At 44.4% G+C, this 22,031-nt stretch overlaps 1 protein-coding gene across 3 annotated transcripts; it reads right to left on the reverse strand.

The window, feature by feature from the left end:
* Positions 1 to 5: 5 nt before the first annotated feature.
* Positions 6 to 15,467, reverse strand: LOC138771137 (otolith matrix protein OMM-64-like). 3 transcript variants are annotated; one of them, XM_069950632.1, is made up of 21 exons: positions 15,455 to 15,467; positions 15,234 to 15,357; positions 9,209 to 9,230; positions 9,102 to 9,120; positions 8,930 to 8,971; positions 8,346 to 8,378; positions 7,264 to 7,302; positions 6,249 to 6,299; positions 6,033 to 6,080; positions 5,422 to 5,451; positions 4,892 to 4,933; positions 4,382 to 4,417; positions 2,945 to 2,983; positions 2,452 to 2,502; positions 1,689 to 1,736; positions 1,452 to 1,499; positions 1,197 to 1,244; positions 779 to 829; positions 488 to 520; positions 163 to 210; positions 6 to 43 (listed from the first exon to the last, which is right to left on the reverse strand). In XM_069950632.1, the coding sequence occupies exons 2-20, from the start codon at positions 15,315 to 15,317 to the stop codon at positions 165 to 167; spliced, it is 810 nt and encodes a 269-aa protein (XP_069806733.1). In that variant the 5' UTR covers positions 15,318 to 15,357; positions 15,455 to 15,467; the 3' UTR covers positions 6 to 43; positions 163 to 164. The 3 variants fall into 3 exon arrangements, with proteins under 3 accessions (XP_069806733.1, XP_069806732.1, XP_069806734.1); XM_069950631.1 differs by having other exon boundaries at positions 8,346 to 8,381; XM_069950633.1 differs by lacking the exon at positions 7,264 to 7,302 and having other exon boundaries at positions 8,346 to 8,381.
* Positions 15,468 to 22,031: the final 6,564 nt, after the last annotated feature.

The following is a 22,031-nucleotide window of genomic DNA, read 5'->3' on the forward strand; positions in this document are numbered from 1 at the left end:
GATGGTCGGGTGTCTTCTCCTCACTCTGGCGGGCCGGTGTTATCTAGATTGGATATATAACAAGCAATGTGTTAATAATGACAGGTTACATATATAGGCTCCATATGAATATACAGTCAGGATAAAAGTGATCTGAGGTGTGATGGGATTTTGGTTACTCACCTTTACTCCTCCTTGGTGGCGCAGCAGCAGCAGAACAGCGCCCGCAGTCTATAAGGGAAGGAGAAAAACCAGCATGACTTTCCTGAGATCAGACCCGTCAGCAGTGATGGGGAATAGACATTACACTGGAGAGAGGGGACTCAGTGCTATCCTAGTGGGGGAGATACAGGCGGCACCATGTCACTTGTATGTCTGTATTATGTACATGAGGCCTTTCGTGGTTATTATATGTGACTGATAATATAATATATAGTGATGACATGAGGATATACAGTGCAGCGATAGAGTTGTGTTATCATGTAAGTGTATCATCCCTTATATTTACCTGGATAAGATGGATCTCCTTCTGCTGCTGCTTCTGCCGCGGAGAAATGACCAAGAAATGGAGGGAAATCAATGGTTAGTGTAAGGAAACCAGAATTGCTGAGCACATTATATAGAAACAATGCTCTTTTACCAGCTCTATTCACACCTGCAGTAATATACTGTTCACTATTACACACAATAGAAATTAGACTCCACCTGCAAATAGAGCCCCCCCCCCCCCCCCTCTCTATATACAGGATGGTACATAACAATTCCTTGCTTCACAATGTTATAAGTTTTGTTTCATTACCTGGGGATCTCCATGGCCGTCCCTTTGTCCTCGCCGTCCTCCTCTTCTTCTCTGTGTATAGAACGTAAATCATCTCATATATAAATATATTCTTATATAACACATTAAATATTTTATTGTAAAGAAGGTGATTGCAATAGTAATGTAGTGAGCTGTACACTGCTCTATACAATGACCATATAGTACTGTATATTACGGGTACAGCCAGCTAAAGTATAAAGTGTATGGGGACCTTAACAACTATGTCACAGTGTCAGCAGTTTGTAATGTGAATAAATGCTGTTATAATAAATAGAAAAATATGATTCTCTGTCTAACAACAGCGCTTCCTATCCTGCCCTCCTGCCGCTTCTCTCTCTATACAGAATGGGAAAAAAATAAACGTGTATTCACAATACTATAAGCTTTGAGCCCTCACCTGGGGATGTCAGCAGCCGCGTCATCTTCCTCATCGGCGCCGATTTCACTGTGTAGAGAACATAAACAAGCTTGTATATATATATATATATAAATATATATATATATATATATATATATATATATATATACATACACAGTATATATATATACACACACACATCTTGTCTTTCTGCTGCTCCTCTCTCTATACAGTATGGTAAAAAAAATAAAAAATAAACATGTATTCACAATACTATAAGCTGTGAGCCCTCACCTGGAAATGTCCGCAGCCGCGTCCGCTTCCTCGTCGTCGTCGATTTCACTGTGTAGAGAACATATACCAGTGTGTGCATGTATGTATATATATATATATATATATATATATATATATATATACATATATACACACACACACACACACACATCTGGTCTTCCTGCCGCTTCTCTCTCTATACAGTATGGGGAAAAAAATGAATATGTATTCACAATACTATAAGCTTTGAGCCCTCACCTGGGGATGTCCGCAGCCGCATCATCTTCATCCTCTTCGTCAGTCTCACTATTTAGAACATAAACCAGCTTGTGTGTATAAATATATATAGACATTTATTAGGACCGGTGTAAATCCAGCAGGACCTGTACCTACCACGAGGCAGCTGCAGAAATCTACAAGAGCTCCGCAGCAGGTGTAGGTTTCTGCCCTGATTTTTTCCTGTCTTTCAGCATAAACCATGATAAATTAGTAGCAGATGGAGGCCACAGCTTTTTGTGCCCCTTTCCCAGGGCTGCACATATATAAAAGCCCTATACCACTGAACGATTATCGGCCGTATTCGGCCAATATTGGCTGCTACGGCTGATAATCGTCCCATGGAATAGAAAGCAAAGGTCAGCGACATTGTTTAGGTCAGCTGATCGTTGCGTCGTTTGTCTTTCAAACATGTTGGAAAACAAACAGAATAACAGCGATATGCTGCAGTCGCACCATGGAACAGGAGTGGTGGCAGCAGAACGCAACTATCTGCTATGGGCTGCCCGGACGATCTAGCAATCACCCGGGCAGCCCCCTCCCCATGCAGCTCCCCGCTCTGACAGCTCTCGTTTGCTCCTCTGCATTGCCCCGTGGAATAGGAGCTTAAATCTGCCCCATAGTTTTTGGGGATGTGTAAATATACTTAGGTGAGTTTGGGGCGGGAAACACAGATATAAATGAATATTGTCAGTCTATATCATGTAGATGGATGATCGTATCTCCGCTGCTTCTTCATACTTACACGATGGTCTCCAGGCTCGGGATCCAACCGTGCAGCAGGTACTTGTCGTCTCTATAACAGAGAACATAGGGTTAGTTAGGATGATTGTTACTTGGTCCCATTTGAAACTTTCCGAAAATATTATTTATTATGACATCTCAATAAGAACATGACTTCCATCACTGATATTTATTAACCCCTTGTCGTCACTGCCAGCCGTCCCTTAAAGGGTATGTGCACATTGAGGAATAGATAAGGAATTTGAAGCAGGATCCACTCTTAAGGTGCGTTCACACTATGAAATCTGTGCAGATAAGCCGCCGCATATTCTGCCGCTCGACCCCCATCACCGTCCGTGTCATCCCCGAAAGAATTGACATGTCATTCTGGGCCACATATGATCGCTTTTTATTCTATGCTTTTATGGGGTGAAGCAAGTTTGAAAAAAAAAAAAAAAACATTGTAAAAATGATTTTTTTTAAATTTTTTTGCTGTTTTAATGTTGTGTAATTACCTGAATATCCACGGGGCGTCCATCACGGCCATCCTCCACCTATTACATAATTAAACAAAATAATAATTGCATATTATAAAGGGGATATTAGTCGGTCCTCCAAGTGCTGCATGTTGGGGGAGGTTTTATAGAAACGTGTACATTGGAAATCCACTGGCCCAGATTTATTATACCAGATGATCTGACTATAAATGCGCTGTTAGCACTGGGCAATTGGGTTGGAATGTTTTTGTGACAATTTTGCACAAAATCTTGGTTAAACTATGTATAATGTATATTATGTGAGTTCACCTTTAAAAAAAAAAAGTCTTCTTTAAAAAAAAAAAAGTCTTCTTACTTTTTTATTTTAAACCAATGGACATTATTTAAAGGGGTTATCCAGCGCTACAAAAACATGGCCACTTTTCCCCCTACTGTTGTCTCCAGTTCTGGTGTGGTTTGCAATTAAGCTCCATTTACTTCAATGGAACTGAGTTTCAAAACCCCAACCAATCTGGAGACAACAGTAGCGCTGGATAACCCCTTTAAAATACCCAAGGGGATGTTGCTAGGCCTCAGATCCCTCCTGTGTACCTGTAAGTGTCTTATAGATGTGGCCTAACCTGTAAGGTGCCACTGCTTCCCTAGCTCCAATCCAAAGCCAGGAGTGGATCCGGCAGGTAGGAGACATATAAGCGCTTCCCTTATTGTACCCATTACTTTGAATCCACTTCTGGTTTTGGCTCAAAAACTGCAATGGTAGCTTTCCAAAAAACTGGCATGTGTAAAGCCAGCCTCAAAGAGAAACCAGAGAATCACATGCTCTGCTATGGGGAAAAACACCACAAAATCAGACACAAGAAAAACACATCATTTAAACGAAATGCTGCAAGGTTTGCTAGAAAACAATGGAAGTAACGTAACATTAAAGGGGTAGTTCAACAAAAAAAAAAAAAAAAAAAAGAAAAGTTCTTTCAAATCAACTGGTGCCAGAAAATGCCAGAGATTTGTAATCTATAAAAAAATCTCAAATCTGCCATTACTTATCAGCTGCTGTATGTCCTGCATGATGTGGTGTTTGCTTACTAGTCTGGAGAGCAGGAGAGGTTTTCTATGGGGATTTGCTGCTGCTCTGGACAGTTCATGACATGGACAGAGGTGGCAGCAGAGAGCCCTGTGTTAGATTGGAAAGAATACACCACTTCATGCAGGACATACAGCAGCTGATAAGTACTGGAAGAGTTGAGATTTTTTAAGTAAATTACAAATCTCTGGCACTCTGTGGCACCTGTTGACTTGAAAGAATTTATCTTTATTTTTCAGCTGAATTACCCCTTTAAAAAAAGAAAGCTCCGAATGCTGTTTTTCATAGGTTTGTTTTTAATACGTGATCCCCCTGCGAACATGTCTATGTGACTGATTATATTACTATAATATATTTTATTATGAGATACTTACTCCAAATCCTCCAGACGCTCATCGATGTCGTCGCTGCTGTTGGTGATAGAATAGAGAAGATGGTAAGAACCAAACACACATTAGAGACATCAGTTTTCTGGCAGAACTTCACCAATAAGAAGGGAGTAGAAAGGATAGTTCAGCAAACAGTTTTTTTCTTTCAAACCAGCTGGTGCCAGAAAAGTGCCAAAGATTTATAGATTGGTAATTTACTTCCATTAAAAAATTCCAGTTCCTCCATTACTTATCAGCTGCTGAATGTCCTGCAGGAAGTGGTATTCTTTCCAGTCTGGACAGCAGGAAAGGTTTTCTAGGACATACAGCAGCTGATAACTATTGGAGATTTTTTAATAGAAGTAAATTACAAATCTCTGGCACTTTCTGGCAACAGTTGATTTGAAAGATTTTTTTTTTGCTGAAATACCCCTTTAAAAAAATAAAAATAGAAAATCTCCTAACACTGTAACTTTAATAGGCTTGTTGTTTAAGACAAGACTATGAGATACTTACTCCCAATCGTCCGAATCCTCCGCGATGTCGTCAATGTCGCTGCTGTTAGTAATAGAATAGAGAAGATAGTGAAAACCTAAGACACATTAGAGACATCAGTGATGATCGGGGTCTATAGGGGAGGAATTATAGGGTCACACAAGTTTTACATTTTTAGTTTTACATTTAAATAAAATGCTACAAATTTTGCTAGAAAAAATACAACTAATGTAAAATTAAAGGGATAATTCAGCTAAAAAGTTTTTCTTTCAAACCAGCTACCAGGGATTTGCTACTGCTCTGGGTAGTTCTTGTCCCAGACTAAGATGTCAGAGAGCAACAGACTGGAAAGAATACACCATTTCCTGCAGAACCTACAGCTGCTGAGAAGTACTGGGAATGTTTTTAACAGAAGTGAATTACAAATCTTTGGCACTTTCTGGCTACAGCTAATTTGAAAGAATTTTTTTGCTTTATTACCCCTTTAAAAAAACTCCTAACACTAATTTTCATAAGACTTGTTGTTTAAGACGAGACTATGAGATACTTACTCCCAATCCTCCTCTGTGTCGTCCTCGCTCCTGTTAGTGATAGAATAGAGAAAATAGTGAAAACCAGACACACATTAGAGACATCAGTTTTCTGGCAGAACTCCGGCGCGGGGGTATTTTTCAGATACGGCCGGGGAGGGGGTGGTTTTGGACGGCGGAGGTAATTTACCTCCCCGGTTCCAGCGCCGGGTTGCGCCACCCTGAACACCCGTCCCGAGCCCGCTTCCTGGTGTGAGCTGCCGCATGAGACGTGACGTCTCCAAGCAGCTCAGCCATTCAGCGGCCGAGGCGGGACTCCGCTACAGTTGCTGAATATGTGAGCTGCTTGGAGACATCACGTCTCATACGGCAGCTCACACCAGGAAGCGGCCCGTGGGACGGGTGTACGGGGCGGCGCGATCCGAGACCCGGCGCTGGAACCAGGGAGGTAAGTGACCTCCGCCGTCCATAACCACCCCCTACACGGCCGTATCTAAAAAAATATCCACCCGCCGGAGTACCCCTTTAATAAGAGACAATAATGATATTTAGAAACATCTTCACGATGATCGGAGCCTATAGGGGAAGATACAGTTAAAATAAATAGAAAATATGATTCTTTGAGCCCTCACCTGGGGATGTCCGCAGCCGCGTCATCTTCCTCCTCTTCGTCAGTCTCCCTGTATATAGATCAGAAACCAGCTTGTGTGTTAAATCTGCCCCATAGTTTTTGGGAATATGGGAATATACATATGTGGATTTTTGGTGGGGAACACAGATATAAATGGACTCATATTGTGATATCATGTAGATGGATGATCGTATCTCCGCTGCTTCTTCATACTTACACGATGGTCTCCAGGCTCGGGATCCAACGGTGCAGCAGGTACTTGTCGTCTCTGTAACAGAGAACATAGGGTTGGTTAGGAGGATTGGTACTTGGTCCCATTTCAAGCTTTCAGAAAATATTATTTATTGTGACCGCTCAATAAGAACATGAAATCCATCACGGATATTTATTAACCCCTTGTCATCACTGCCAGTTTTCCCATTAAGGGGATGTGCACATTGAGGAATAGGCCAGGAATTTGAAGTGGGATCCGCTCTTAGGGTGTGTTCACACTTCAGAATCTGTACGGATAATCTCCAGTGGATTCCGCCGCTTGCCCCTGCTCGCACCCTGGGCTTCTCCACCTGTTCCATAGACTCCATTCTATGGTCGGGCGAATTCCGCCATCTGCCCAAAGAATTGACATGTCAATTCTTTGGGCGGATGGCTGAATCCCCCCTGACCATAGAATGGAGTCAATGGAACAGGAGGAGATGCGAGCAGTGGAATCCATGGCAGGTTATCCGTGCGGATTCCATAATGTGAACACACCCTAAATATCCACTTGAAATTCTTCCCATAAAATATGACTAGAGCAATGTTCCATTGTGTTTAATGGGATTTCCGCTCTGTTGTTCACACAGCAGAATTTTCTGCCGCGGATCCGCCTTCCGACATAGAATTGACACGTCAATTTTTTAGGCCGATTCCACCAGGGGAATCCTATAGAAGTCAATGGGGTTTGAATTCCGCTTGAATTCTGCTCCTATTCTGCCACAGCTGAAGCAGAAAACTTTCCTCTTCACTTGCGCTGGAACGCATCTCCACCCGTGCCATAGACTGCGGTCTATGGTCGGTCAGATTCCGTCATCCAACCGAAGAATTGACAAGTCAATTCTTTGGGTGTACGGCGGAATCCACCCGACCATAGAATGGAGTCTATGGCACGGGCAGAGATGTGTGTGAGCGGGGGCGAAAACTGTTGTAAAAATGATGTATTTGATTTTTTAGCTGTTTAAATGTCATGTAATTACCTGAATATCCACGGGGCGTCCATCACGGCCATCTTCCACCTATTACATAATAATAAAATAATAATAATTGCATATTATAAAGGGGATATTAGTCAGTCCTCCAGGTGCTGCATGTTGGGGGAGGTTTTATAGAAACATGTACATTGGAAATCCACTGGCCCAGATTTATTATACCAGATGATCTGACTATAATGCGCTGTTAGCACTGGGGATTTGGGATGAGATGTGAAAGTCACCGCCATCAATGATTTTGTCTACTTGGTGTTTTTCGTCACTTTGGGACCTTGGTGTGTGCTCTAGGTATGGCGTCTTTTCTTTACATATGTGTTGTGTGTTTTGTTAAGGTTTTTGTTTTTCACTTTACAGTTCATGTGATTGAGGTTGGTTTCACACAAGGCAGTTTTTTTGGGAAATCTGCCACTGTAATTTTTGAGCCAAAGTGGATCCGGCAGGTAGGAGACATATAAGCGCTTCCTTTATTGTACCCATTACTTTGATCCACTTCTGGTTTTGGCTCAAAAACTGCAATGGCAGCTTTCCAAAAAACTGCCATGTGTAAATCCAGCGTTAAAGAGAAACCAGAGAATCACATGCTCTGCTATGGGGAAAAACACCACAAAATCAGACACAAGAAAAACACATCATTTAAACCAAATGCTGCAAGGTTTGCTAGAAAACAATGGAAGTAATGTAACATGCCAGAGATTTGTAATCTATGAAAAAATGTCAAGTCTTCCATTACTTATCAGCTGCTGTATGTCCTGTATGATGTGGTGTATTCTTACTATTCTGGAGAGCAGGAGAGGTTTTCTATTAGGATTTGCTGCTGCTCTGGGCAGTTCATGACATGGACAGAGGTGGCAGCAGAGAGCACTGTGTCAGACTGGAAAGAATACACCACTTCCTGCAGGACATGTTGCAGCTAATAAGTACTGGAAGAGTTGAGATTTTTAAGTAAATTACTAATCTCTGGCACCAGTTGATTTTATTTTTTTTTCTTTTGCTGAATTACCCCTTTAAAAAAAGAAAGCTCCTTGAGACCCCCTGCGGACATGTATAGTATTTTACTGTGAGATACTTACTCCAAATCCTCCAGACGCTCATCGATGTCGTCGCTGCTGTTGGTGATAGAATAGAGAAGACAGTGAGAACCAAACACACATTAGAGACATCAGTTTTCTGGCAGAACCTCACCATAAAGAACGGAGTAGAAAGGATTGTTCAGCAAACAGTTTTTTCTTTCAAATCAGCTGGTGCCAGAAAAGTGCCAAAGATTTAGAGATTTGTAATTTACTTCCATTAAAAAATCCCAAGTCCTCCATTACTTATCAGCTGCTGAATGTCCTTCAGGAAGTGGTATTCTTTCCAGTTTGGAAAGCAGGAAAGGTTCTCTATGGGGATTTGCTTCTGTGCAGTTACTGTCCCAGACTTAGATGGCAGCAGAGAGAAACTGTGTCAGACTGGAAAGAATACACCACTTCATGCAGGACATACAGCAGCTGATAAGTATTGGAATTTTTTTTAATAGAAGTAAATTACAAATCTCTGGCACCAGTTGATTTGAAAGAATTATTTTTTTTTTTTGCTGAATTACCCCTTAAAAAAAAAAAAAAAGCTCCTAATTTTTATAGGCTTGTTGTTTAAAACAAGTCTATGAGATACTTACTCCCAATCGTCTGAATCCTCCTCGATGTCGTCGATGTCGCTCCTGTTAGTGATAGAATAGAGAACATAGTGAAAACCTAACACACATTAGAGACATCAGTGATGGTCGGGGTCTATAGGGGAGGAATTATAGGGTCACACAAGTTTTACATCTTCAGTAAAGATTTACTAACCCGAAATCCGATTCTCCATCTAAAGAATAAAAAATAGAAAAGTGTTAGTTTAGAAAATTGCTTTATATATTGTAGAGATACACAGAGATATTATAGACAAAACTCACCCTCGCCGTCATCCAGTCCAGCCTGAAATAGGAAATAGAGAGAGTAAGCAGAGGCCATTGGTATATTGCTGAGCATGAGACCTCCTTCTGTGTCCATCTGACCTATGTGCTTGGATGGGACAGGGCGTAGGTGGGGGCACTATTATAGTGCTCATCCAGGATTAGACACAAAAAGAGGCGGGGTGCTGATTTTAGATATTAAATATAAAAAAATAAAAATAATTAATGTAGAGGCGGCGTGGCAAGACAGGGAGGGGACATGGCCTACTCCTGCGCCTGATTTACCATGATTTACACCAGCTCGCAGGCCTAAATCATGGCAGAAATCAACATCTGCGTAAGGCAGGCCGGATTCACTAAGAGGCGTGCGTCTCTTCGTGAATCTGTTGGGGAAATTGGTTGCAGATCCTAATGTAAGACCGGCGAGGGTCTTCATAAATGTCCCCCAGAGAGTTATAGCAACTGGGAATGTTCCCTGTGATGCACAGCTATTTGACATATTCAGTGTGCTGTCCATGGTGCCAAACACAGAACTGATCCTAAACACAAAGCAACTTTCTGTTGATAACTTTTGAACAACAAGAGAGATATTGCAAACCTGACTGTGGCAATCCATTTCTGAGACAATTCTGCTTTTTTTTTATATGCTACATGACCACCTTCCCATTGGAAAATTTTGCCCTTGATCCAATATGGCGGCCATCAAAATGGTGACGGACTATCAATAAAAAGTACAAATTCCCCAAACCAGCGTCACAGATGAATATAATGCAGGTAGATGAGTAATCGGTGTCTGTGGATAATTTTATTACAATCTCCATCCAGTACATATTGGGGTAATATACCGTCATATTGTATCACTCTGCTGCATAGAAAACTCTCCTATATGCTGCATACCCTATTTATGGTATAATTTGTAACTTTACTTGTCACTTTTGTTGGGGGGGGGGGGGTGATAAATGCGACAAAGATCTAACAAATCAGTCTAAGCTTTTATCTTAGATGTGGGGGGTTATGTGGGTTTTCCAGAATTGGAAAACATTACTGATTTATTTCAAGAACGGCGCCATGCTGATCCTCAGGTGTTATGTGGTATTACAACTCACTTTTATTCACTTCACCAGAAAATGTGCTGCAATACCACAGAAATACTGAGGACAATAGTGACAATAGAGTTATCAATCTGTAAAGCAACATTAACACACAGAAATAAAACAGCGGCTGATGTTTGACACTGCCAACAACGGACAATGTTTTAACTATTTGGATTGTGTGCCTGTAATCCAAGTAACCATATACGTCTGTGTAATGTTCGACCGTCAGAATGGCCATACAATACAATGTGTGCACAGTGTGAACAATGGCCGTTGATTGCATAGAGTTCAATGCAGTGCATTGTTTTAGGACAAGAATGGCCGTTGTTTTAATTGCCAACAATGGCCGTTCTTGTCATAACAAAAATACATTGTGTGCACGTAGCCTAAAACTGAAACTAGTGTCGGCTTCCCACAGCAACCAATCACAGCTCAGCTCAGGGGAATCTGTCAGGTCCATACCAGGTACAGAGCTGCAGACACCGGCAGAGAGGTGATAGAGAGAGAATACAAGGGAAGCCTGGGTCTTTGCTGACGGCCATTTGCAGACTTAGGCCCCCTTCACACGTCCGGAAAAACCACCCGGATTTCCTCAGGACGTACCCTCTGACTCCCCCCCCAGACCTCAGGACGCACCCTCCGCCCCCCCCCCCCCCCCCCCCCCCGGACCTCAGGACGCACCAGGTAAAAACAGATTACTGTCAGAAATCCGGATACTTTCCTGATGCCTGATCAGGATTTCCTGACAGTAAAAAAATAGCATTTTCTATGCGCTCAGTCATTTATTTCCCTAATCTACACAGCAGAAATCTGCAACATAAAATTCACAGCATAAAATCTGCAGCACACACAGTACATGTGAATGTTCCCTTAGGGTAGCTTTACACCTACCGGATCTGCAGCGGATCTCACGGACCTCAGCGAGAACCGATGCGGATCCAATACTATTAACCCCTATGATAGCACATCCCGCTGTGAGTATGTGCCTTAACCCCCTGCCGCCCACAACACAGCCCCACCGCCCCCATCCTGCCCCCATCAGCCCCACCGCCCGCATCACTGCCCCCATCAGCCCCGGCGCCTGTATCCCCGGCCGCATCACTGCCCCCATCAGCCCCGGCACCTGCATCTCCGGCGGCATCAGCCCCGGTGCCCGCAGCCCCCATCAGATCCGCCGCCTGTATCCTGCAGCCCAGCAGCGAGAGCATACATTACCTGCTCGGCGGCGTGACTCTAGTGAGGCTCCCAGCTCTGGTCCCACTCAGCCGATTAGCGCACGGCAGCACTGATCGGCTGAGCGGGACCAGAGCCGGGAGCCTCACTGAAGCTGCGCCGCCGAGCAGGTAATGTATGCTCTTTGGGGCGGGCTGCAGGATGCAGGTGGTGGATCTGATGGGGGCAGCGGTGGGGCTGAAGGGGGCAGTGATGCGGCAGGGGCTGATGGGGCAGTGATGCGGCCGGGGATGTGGACGGCGGATTTGATGGGGGCAGTGATACGGCCGGGGATGCGGGTGGCGGGGATGCGTTGTGGGTGGCAGGGGGTTAAAGCACATACTCACAGTGGGATGTCAATACCGCTGCAAGTATGTGCTGTCATAGGGGTCAATGGTACTGGATCTGCAGCGGTTCTCACTGCGAATCCGCAGCGCGAGATCCGCTGCGGATCTGTAGATATGAAACTACCCTTAAAGACAAAGCAGAATGTGCTACATTTAGGCTGGATTTCCAAAAAACTAAAACCCCAGTATTGCTGCATGGTATAGACCAGCCCCCATATGTATACTGCTTGTAGATGAATGGTGGTCTGCTCATCCTGAATGTGCAGAGTAGGAGGATGGAGATAGTAGGGAGCAGCTTTGTCCCTAATAGACCCTATGTCAGGTGCACCAAACTACCCCTGCTCACTCAGGGACCTGCCAGGGCAAAAATGCTGTGTTCACACTGCACACGTGTCAGTCTGGTCTTAGGGCCAGTTCACACTGAGTAAATTTGGAGGAATTCTGTGGGGGAAGCCTCAGTGTCTCCTCTCTCCTCTCTTCTCCACTCTCCGCTCCAAGAATTGGCATGCCAATTTTTTAGCAGAGAGCAGAGGTGCGCAAGCCTTCCGATAGAGAAGCTGCTTGACACTGAGGAATTCCGCCGAATTTACTCAGTGTGAAGTGAACTCGCCCTTAGGCCGCCTTCACACGTCCGGAAAAAACATCCGGATTTCCTGATTTCTGTACCTATAGACTTTAATTAGTCACGGACACCCTTCCAGATTTTTCCGGAAGGGTGTCCATTCCGGAAAATAGATCTGGATTTTATAGGACATGTCCTATTTTCGTCCGTAATTCCGGCCCGCACGCCCCCATAGAAGTCTATGGGAGCGCCGGAATCACGGCACTTTCCTTTTTTTAGATCAGAAAAGTGCCCGGGATTCCGGATCGATTGAGAGCCCGCCGGCACCCCCGCAGCCCCTGGCACACACCCCCGCCTCCCGATACCACGTCACGGCGTCCAACGTCCCCCCACCGGACAGCACCGTACCGGACATCAGCTGCACGCCGCCCGATCAGTCCAACCACCCCCCACCCCCCGCCGGGCTTACCGACGTGTCCCCCAACCCCCCCCCACCCCGGACATCAGCTGCCCGCTGCCCGATCTAGATGCGTGAAGAAGGGAGGAACACTCCTGAAATGTCCATCCGGCTGCGTGGTTGCACATCTATCTGACTCCGGTGATGCAAATGGTGAATCAAGAGCTCCGAGAGGAGTGAAATCGTATCCAGTAACCAGATGCGGTCCGCGTAATGAGCACTTTGGGTGATTTGTATGTTTTTACAACATTATTTGAGTTGTTTTGCAAAAGGAAGGAAAGGATACTTTCAGTAAAGCATTTTTGAAAAAGTTTTTGTTGCAAGCGTGGTGAACTTTGTATCAGACCATGATGGGAGTTGTACTTCTGCAGCCTGTGGCCATCCAGGTTGCAGAACTACAACTCTCATCATGCTCTGCTGGCAGGTCATGATGGGAGTTGTACTGCTGCAGCCTGTGGCCATCCAGGTACACTAGGGGCTGTGAGGGTACCTGTCATGTATGTTGGCATACTAGACCATATTGAGAACACTTTTTTTTTCTCATCAGGAAATCCTGATACTTTCCTGATGACATTTGAGGCCTCCTCGTCAGGATTTCCTGACAGTAAAAACTGACACTGACGTGTGAATGGGGCCTTACAGTTTGGGGTCTACAGTATAGCAGCTATTTGGCAGTAAATGTATGTTACACCTAACAATAAATCAGAGGGCATTGTAATATATATATATTTATTTATTTTTATTTAAAGTAGTACTCCAGTCATCATGCAAAAAATAACATTTATTCTTAGAACATATCTAGCAGACAATACACAGAACCCTGCTGACATGGTGATTGTGTAATTACATATCAATAAACAGTTGTACCATGCCGGGATTGTTACAGTGCGCTCTCCTCTATTTGCGGCAAATCCGGAGCTCCATGCTGCCTCACACACGGAGAGTGACCGGCACAGTTCCTTACCGCTCACAGCGCTGTGTCTGGCGGCCGCTATAAAGGATGGCCGGGCTGCTGTGCACTGCGGGGGTCCATACCTGTGCTGCTTGACAACGTCCCGGCTCTACAGGCAGACGGGGAAGCCTCTAGGGGAATTCCCCCCCCCCCATTACAGTGTGGAAGAGATGCTGCTGTGCAAGGGGTGGGCTTCCCCATCTGCCCGTAGATCTGTAGAGGGACATTGTGCAGCTGCACCCCCTTTGTATGTCAGCATCTCAGCAGCTGTGTAATGTGGGGAGATTTCACTGCAGGCTTCACCGTCACCCCCTCTGTAACTCTCCATCTACTGTGGCTCCCCAGCTGTTGCACAGCTACAACTCCCATTATGCCCTGGTGACATTACATGACGGGATTTGTAGTGATGCCTCTTGGTGAGCTCCAGATTGCAGAACTACAACTCTCATCTTGTACTGTCACCACAACATGAGGATGGGGCTTGTAGTTATGCAACCAGGAGAACTCCAAGTTGGGAAACTACAACTCCCATAACGTTTTGTCCCCACAACATGATCATGGGAGTTGTACTTCTGCATCCTGGATGAATAACTACAACTTGTACCATCACCACAACATGAGGATGGGGCTTGTAGTTATGCAACCAGGAGAGCTTCAAGTTGCAGAACTACAAATCCCATATTGTACCATATATATATAATATTATTATTTTTATTCAACCTTAGAGATCACACAGTAGATCCTGATCCAGTGATAGCATTGTCACATATTACTGCACATCTGAATAAAGCCTTAAAGGTGCGTTCACACCTACAGGATCCGCCGCAGATCCGCAACAGATTTGATCGTGCAGATTTGTTGCTGTGTTCAGTTATTTAAATGAAATCTGCTGCGGATCCGCAGCGGAGAATACGCTGCGGATCCGGTAAGTGTGAACGTGCCCTTAGGCCAGGCCCATGGCTTATGTGTGCTATGTGATTTCCCTCTCTACCTTATAGGAGTATATTCCTTCCTATGTCCGCAGAGGTGCTGGAGATCACATAACACACACAGTGCATGAGCCCGGCCATAGACCACAGCCACCACCCAGCAGTTATCATGGCCAACTAAGCCCCGCCCCCTCAACGGCACATGGCAAAATGGCAGTTGGGAAATGGTTGAACATGGGGAATAAGTAACAGGGTGTGAGGTATTTATAGCTCCCCATTCTACACATCTCCTCCCATCACCACTGTCTCCTATGGGGGGGGGGGCACCTATGTGGTCATGTGATCAGGGAGGAGTATCTACAGGTACAGATACTCCTGGACAGGACATCCTACTGTGTACACAACCCCATCTCTATACAAACATCCCACAGTGTATCCTATCTGCTATACTAGATGGGGAAATCTCACTCACATGTTCCTCGTAGACAACGGGAAAGTCCGTATCCTCCACGAACTGGTCCTCCTCGCCATAGATGATGGTCAGCTCTTCCTCCATGTCTCCAAATCTCTTCTATCACCAATCTCGCACAAATCGCCTATGTGTGTGAGAGAATAAAAGATTACGTGGAGAAAACTGATTAAAAATAGAAAATAACAAAAAAATACCAGGAGCCAATGGATGTGTGTACTTACAGTCCAACTCCTAATAAAGCTCTGAAGGGTCCGGTTTGTAAACAAATTACATCATGATTTTCAATAATCTTTATTTAAACATCTTGATACAAACACTTGTACTAACCATACAATGAACAGTTGGCCATTGGCAGGGATTATGGTGAATAAAATCTTGGTCTATGCGCTCGGCTGTAGTATTTTATTATGATTTATACTGGTATTTGATAATGTTGCTAAAAAAAAAAAAAAAAACATTAAGCAAAAGGTTTCAGTCCCTTCCTATAAGAATAGTTTGTCCCATATAATTACTATAGTATTAATAGTTTTATATGAGGGTAATAAGTGATTATTATTACATATCTGCAGCTACTTTCCCGCCTGCTGTGCCTGTGTAGGGTTCAGGTCTCTTTTGGGGTTTAGTGTTTATGTTCATCTTGACTATTGTGCACAGTTTGCCATAGGCGGCCATTATAACACATATGTGTATGGAGAAGTCCAGTCCCCTACACTCAATACACTTCAGCCTGTGACAATATGGGGCATTGCATCTGGTTACAGGGGGCATATCTAACTACTATTGTTATTGTATATGGCGACAGAGAGCCTCTCTAGCTACAAAGGGCATTGTTTCTGGCTTCAGGGGCCACTGTATCTGGGTATAGGAGCCATAATGTATATGGTTAAAGAACACATTGGGCCACATGTATCATCCGGCAAATGGATGATTTTCGGCGGAAAGTGCCGATTTGCGTCTTTTTTTAAGCAAAAATGGCGGATTTGCGGATAAAATATTTGCAAATCTGCACTTTCCGCCGAGTACGCCAGGGGGCGGAAAGGGGGTGGAAAAGGGGTGGAGAGTGGGCGGAACGGAGGGCGCGGACTCAGAGTCCGCGCGATTTATCATCCGTTCCGCCAAAATGTACGCAGAAAACCTACTCCAGTCCTCAGCTGGCGTAGGTTTTCGGCGGTGCGCAACGGCGTGCACGGGATTTATGTAGAGGCAGTCCGCCTCTACATAAATCTCCGTAGCGCCGGAGCTGCGGGGGCATTTTTACGTCCGGCGTAAAAAATGCCGGACTTAATAAATGCCTCCCATTGTGTTTGGTTACGGGGGCATTGTATCTGGTTACAGGGGCATTGTATCTGGTCATAGGGGCATTGTATCTGGTTATAGAGGTATTGTATCTGGTTATAGGGGCATTGTATCGGGTTATAGGGGCATTGTATCTGGTTATAGGGGCATTGTATCTGGTTATAGGGGCATTGTATCTGGTTATAGGGGTATTGTATCGGGTTATAGGGGCATTGTATCGGGTTATAGGGGCATTGTATCTGGTTATAGGGGCATTGTATCGGGTTATAGGGGCATTGTATCGGGTTATAGGGGTATTGTATCGGGTTATAGGTGCATTGTATCTGGTTATAGGGGCATTGTATCTGGTTATAGGGGCATTGTATCGGGCTGCAGGAGGGACAGTGTTGGATTGGTGGGAAGTGTAACTTTCTTTCTGTTTGCATGGCATTGTTTTGGGTTATATGGGGCATAGCTGGCTACAGGGGGCATTGCATCTGGTCATAGGGGGCATATCTGGTTAAATGGGGTGTTGTATCTGGCTGTAGGGAGCATTGTCTCTAGCTACTGAGGCATTACCACTGGCTATAGGGGGCCTATCTGTCTACAGGGACAACTGTATCTGGCTGCAGGCGGCATATCTAGCTACAGGGGCATTATTATTTCATTATTGGCAATAGGGGATGTTATTATGAGGGAACGTGGGTTATGGAGCATTGTTACTGGCTGCAAGAGTTTTATTACTTGCTACAGGGTCATTATTGCTGACTACTGGTGACATTACCACTGGAAATGGGGGCATTATATCTGGCTACAGGGCTCCATATTACTGGGGAAGGGGCATTACTAATGGCTACAGGGCTCCATATTACTGGGGAAGGGGCATTACTAATGGCTACAGGGCTCCATATTACTGGGGAAGGGGCATTACTAATGGCTACAGGGCTCCATATTACTGGGGAACCGGGGCATTACTAATGGCTACAGGGCTCCATATTACTGGGGAAGGGGCATTACTAATGGCTACAGGGCTCCATATTACTGGGGAACCGGGGCATTACTAATGGCTACAGGGCTCCATATTACTGGGGAAGGGGCATTACTAATGGCTACAGGGCTCCATATTACTGGGGAACCGGGGCATTACTAATGGCTACAGGGCTCCATATTACTGGGGAATGGGGGCATTACTAATGGCTACAGGGGTCCATATTACTGGGGAATGGGGGCATTACTAATGGCTACAGGGCTCCATATTACTGGGAAATCGGGGCATTACTAATGGCTACAGGGGGCACTATTACTGGGGAAGGGGCATTACTAATGGCTACAGGGGGCACTATTACTGGGGAAGGGGCATTACTAATGGCTACAGGGGTCCATATTACTGGGGAAGGGGCATTACTAATGGCTACAGGGCTCCATATTACTGGGGAAGGGGCATTACTAATGGCTACAGGGGTCCATATTACTGGGGAAGGGGCGTTACTAATGGCTACAGGGCTCCATATTACTGGGGAAGGGGCATTACTAATGGCTACAGGGGTCCATATTACTGGGGAAGGGGCGTTACTAATGGCTACAGGGCTCCATATTACTGGGGAAGGGGCATTACTAATGGCTACAGGGGGCACTTATATTTGAGAAGGATGCATAATAACTGGGACATACAGGTCAGTCACATTGTTATTGTGGGATCTGATCTGGGAAGGAGCTGCTGACAGAGCCTATGGCTGCTGTGGGATCTTAGTCCTTGGGGGTAAATCTTATCACTTGGGGGGTAACTCTTCTTCCTTCTTTAATACCTGACCCTCTGCATTTCTTTCCTTCTGCCTAAATTTCCTGTCTATTCCTATTTTAAGGATTCTCCTTAAAAAACTGTTAGCATCATCTCAAACTATACTGTCTGTAGCTGTATTCCAGTTTTTCTCCTAGCATTCGATGCCAGTATTCAGCAGGACCCTCTTAGATGATTCTATACTGATGTTCCAGTATTTTCTTAAACGGGTTGTCCAGCAAAAATCTTTTTCTTTGATATCATATAGATTTGTAATTTACCTCTATCAAAAAAAATCTCAAGACTTCTCATACTTATTAGCTGCTGTATGTCCTGCAGGAAATGTTTTATTTTCAGACTGACGCAGTGCTCTCTGCTGAACTCTGTGGCCAAGACAGGAACTGTCCAGAGCAGGAGAGGGTTTTCTATGGGGATTCCTAGAAAACCGAGACAGAGTTCCTGTCTTGGCCAGAGAGGACAGTAGAGAGCACTGTGTCAGTCTGAAAACAAAACATTTCCTGCAGGACATACAGCAGCTAATAAGTATGCAAAGACTTGAGATTTTTTAATACAAGTAAATTACATAACTTTATGATATCAGTTGATTTTCGCTGTATAACCCCTTTAAATCTTTAGAAATAGTGCCACACAATTCTGCCTGTCATCAGGGCCCACTTATATACTTATATAGCACATTTCTAATGCTCACCTAGATGGTTGTATGGCCTTACTCTAATATTCCCATAGGCCCAACCAGATGATCACAAAGCACAGCTCCAACAATCACATAGGCCGAAGTAGAGGGCTAAATAGCACAGTTCCAACTTTCATCTCAGCATTCATAGATAGTTATAGTTACTGTTCCAGTGTTAACCTAGACCCACTTTCATGATTATACAGCTCAGCTCCAATATTCGCCCAGGCCCACCCAGGTGAACATATAGCACAGCCCCAACAATCACCTAGACCCCTTCAGATAATTATAAACCACTCTTACAATGTTCACCCAGGCCCACCCAGTGTACTTCTCCTCCCCTGGACCATTTATTTCCCAAATATTGCCCTCTCAAAAGGTGAGAGCTCCCTGCAATACCTTTTTTTCCCACCAGAATAGACACAATTTCTTTCCAATATTTTCTGTTGGGCACATGTCCAGAAGAGATGTAACATATATAATCCGTCTCCCCCCTTGTAGTGTTTGTATTCTAATAATACAGTCACTCTGTGCAACCTCAGGGTACGTTCACACTTCATTAAAATGAACACAGCATCAAATCTGCGGTGGATCCTGTAGGTGTGAACGCACCCTTAGGGTACGTTAACACTTACCGGGTCCGCAGCTGATTTTCTGCTGCGGATCCGCAGCAGATTTAATTTAAATAACTGAGCACAGCATCAAATCTGCTGCAGATCCTGTAGGTGTGAACGCACCATTAAAGAGTCTTTTATCCTCAGTTTTGTCAGCATGTTTCAATTGAAAATATTTTAATCTGTGACCCCAATTTTGATCTTAAATCACTAATTGCTTAAACGGCTTAAAGTTCCTTCCAGAATCCCTGATTTGATCTTTTCCGAAACTCCTGAAAATTGTGATTATTCAAAATTTCTGTGAATTCTAAACTTCCATGAATCCTGCATATTCTTTTTGTTTCCTGCCAGAGTTTGTGAGTAAGGAGACCGGACCAATCCTTCCCCTTCCATATTTTTCTTACTCCTCCTCATTTTAATTTGCCGAAAAACATTTTGTCTCGTTTCTTAGAAAAACTTTTCATCCTTTCTGAATCTTTGCTGGTAATAAAGTAAACTACTTGGCACACTAAGGGTGCTCTCACACATGGGTATTATTGGGCGTTTTTTATGCCCCCCCAACAAAACTTCACAAAAAGCGCCAGTGGCGTTCTTGCCTTTAAGTGTGAAAGTGTCTTTGAGACTTGAACATGGACTTCAATGCTGAAGCTTGTGTTCTGGTCAAAACCCCGCTTGCTGGAGCGGGTGGCAGACACGGCACACAAAGTTGGTGGGGAGGTTGGTTGGGGACCAGGGGATGGTTAACCTACCCCCAGTCTTAACCCATGCTCTAATGATCAGTGGCTGAGCACTGCCTTACCCACTGATTGGCTGAAATGATGCTGGAACATGATAATCTCAGCCAGTCAATGTTCCGGCTGCAGACCCTGTTTTGGTGGCTTAATCTTTGAAGAGGCAGAGCCTACCACAGTTGTATCTCAGTGTGCCGGGCTCTGGTGAAGAAGAGACGAGACATCAGGATGAGCATCAATAGGGCCCCCTTCTTCTCCCAGCACTGAACCCGTCCCAGCAATTAACCCCCTTCCTTGCTGGGGTGGGTACATTATGACATCAATGTGGCCCCCATGGGGTTATGTGAGGGTGGCATGCATCCTCACTTAACCCCCCGGGGGGCCACATATTTTAGTCTGGCACACAAAGGGTTAGGTGTGGATGCCATGCCATAAAATGGTCAAAGAGGGGTGTATGGAAACATCAGAGATTTCAATCAATAAATTACAAGATATACTCAATCTTTTCCCATTAAGAGACTGATAGATATCAATCTACTCAGCTCCTTCTACTCTATAACATGATGCCGATAGCTTGGGTAGCATTTTCATGGTGACTGGTTCCTTTTAAACCCTGATATAGGCAGGGTGTAATAGGTGGTCAGTAATGTGATAGTACACTGCAATACAGTGGTCCTATATCCCCCAAATGGTATAGGTCAGAATAATTATAGTGGATAAAAGACATTCACAATGTACATATTTAAGTTATTTTATATTAATTAAAAAAAAGACAAAAAGCACAAACATATCAAAACAGCAAATGACAAAAAAAAAAAAAAGTTTGAGAATTGTGTGGAAACTGTTTACTCTGTAGGCCATACAGGCTTACATTCTGGAAAACCCCAAGCACTTCATAAATTGGATGTCTCTTGGCCTCCAGTGTATGTGATGTACCTGTAAACTATACTATGACAACCAAAGTATAACGGTAGCATGTTGCATTTAACCATTGTAGGGATGTAAGTGGAGTGCCCTATACCACTGTGACAGAAACTCAACACGGTATCTCAGTATGTGCAGTGTCCGATGTGTGGGTCCTATTTGTTGAAGTCTAAAATGTGCTTTGTGCACATCTGCACAGCATGTTTCTCTGGTACACCATGATCATCATAGGCCAGAACTCTCTCAAACAAAGCATTTCTGCTCATGGCAACCAGAGTGCAAATATAATTTTTAAAAAGTTTGGTTTTGATAGGCAGGGGTCTCAGTGCCTGGACCCCAACTGATCATAACTTTCTTAAAAGTTTTTTTATATTTGCACCGTGACATTGGTTGCTCTGGGTAACAGGGCCATTAAACCAGTCCCTTTAGCAACCAATCATATCACAGCAATTAGTTTTTTTCACCCATGTCAGTGTACCCTGCCGAGCTGCATTATATCTTCATGCACAAACAAGCTTTTGGGGCGGGTTCAGACTACGGAATTCTTGCGGATAAATTCTGCGGAATTCCGGCGGATAAATTCTGCGGAATTCCGCCACTTGAACTCGCTCGTGGCCGCGCGCCTTTCCGCCAGCCCCATAGACACCATTCTATGGGCCGGCTGATTCCGCTATCCGCCGAAAGAATTGACGTGTCAAACGGCCCACAGAATGGTGTCTATGGAACCGGTGGAAAGGCGCGCGGCCGTGACCGTGTACAGGCAACGGTATTCCGCAGAATTTA

This window comes from Dendropsophus ebraccatus, chromosome 13 (genome assembly GCF_027789765.1).
Source record: "Dendropsophus ebraccatus isolate aDenEbr1 chromosome 13, aDenEbr1.pat, whole genome shotgun sequence".
Taxonomy (NCBI): Eukaryota; Metazoa; Chordata; class Amphibia; order Anura; family Hylidae; genus Dendropsophus; species Dendropsophus ebraccatus.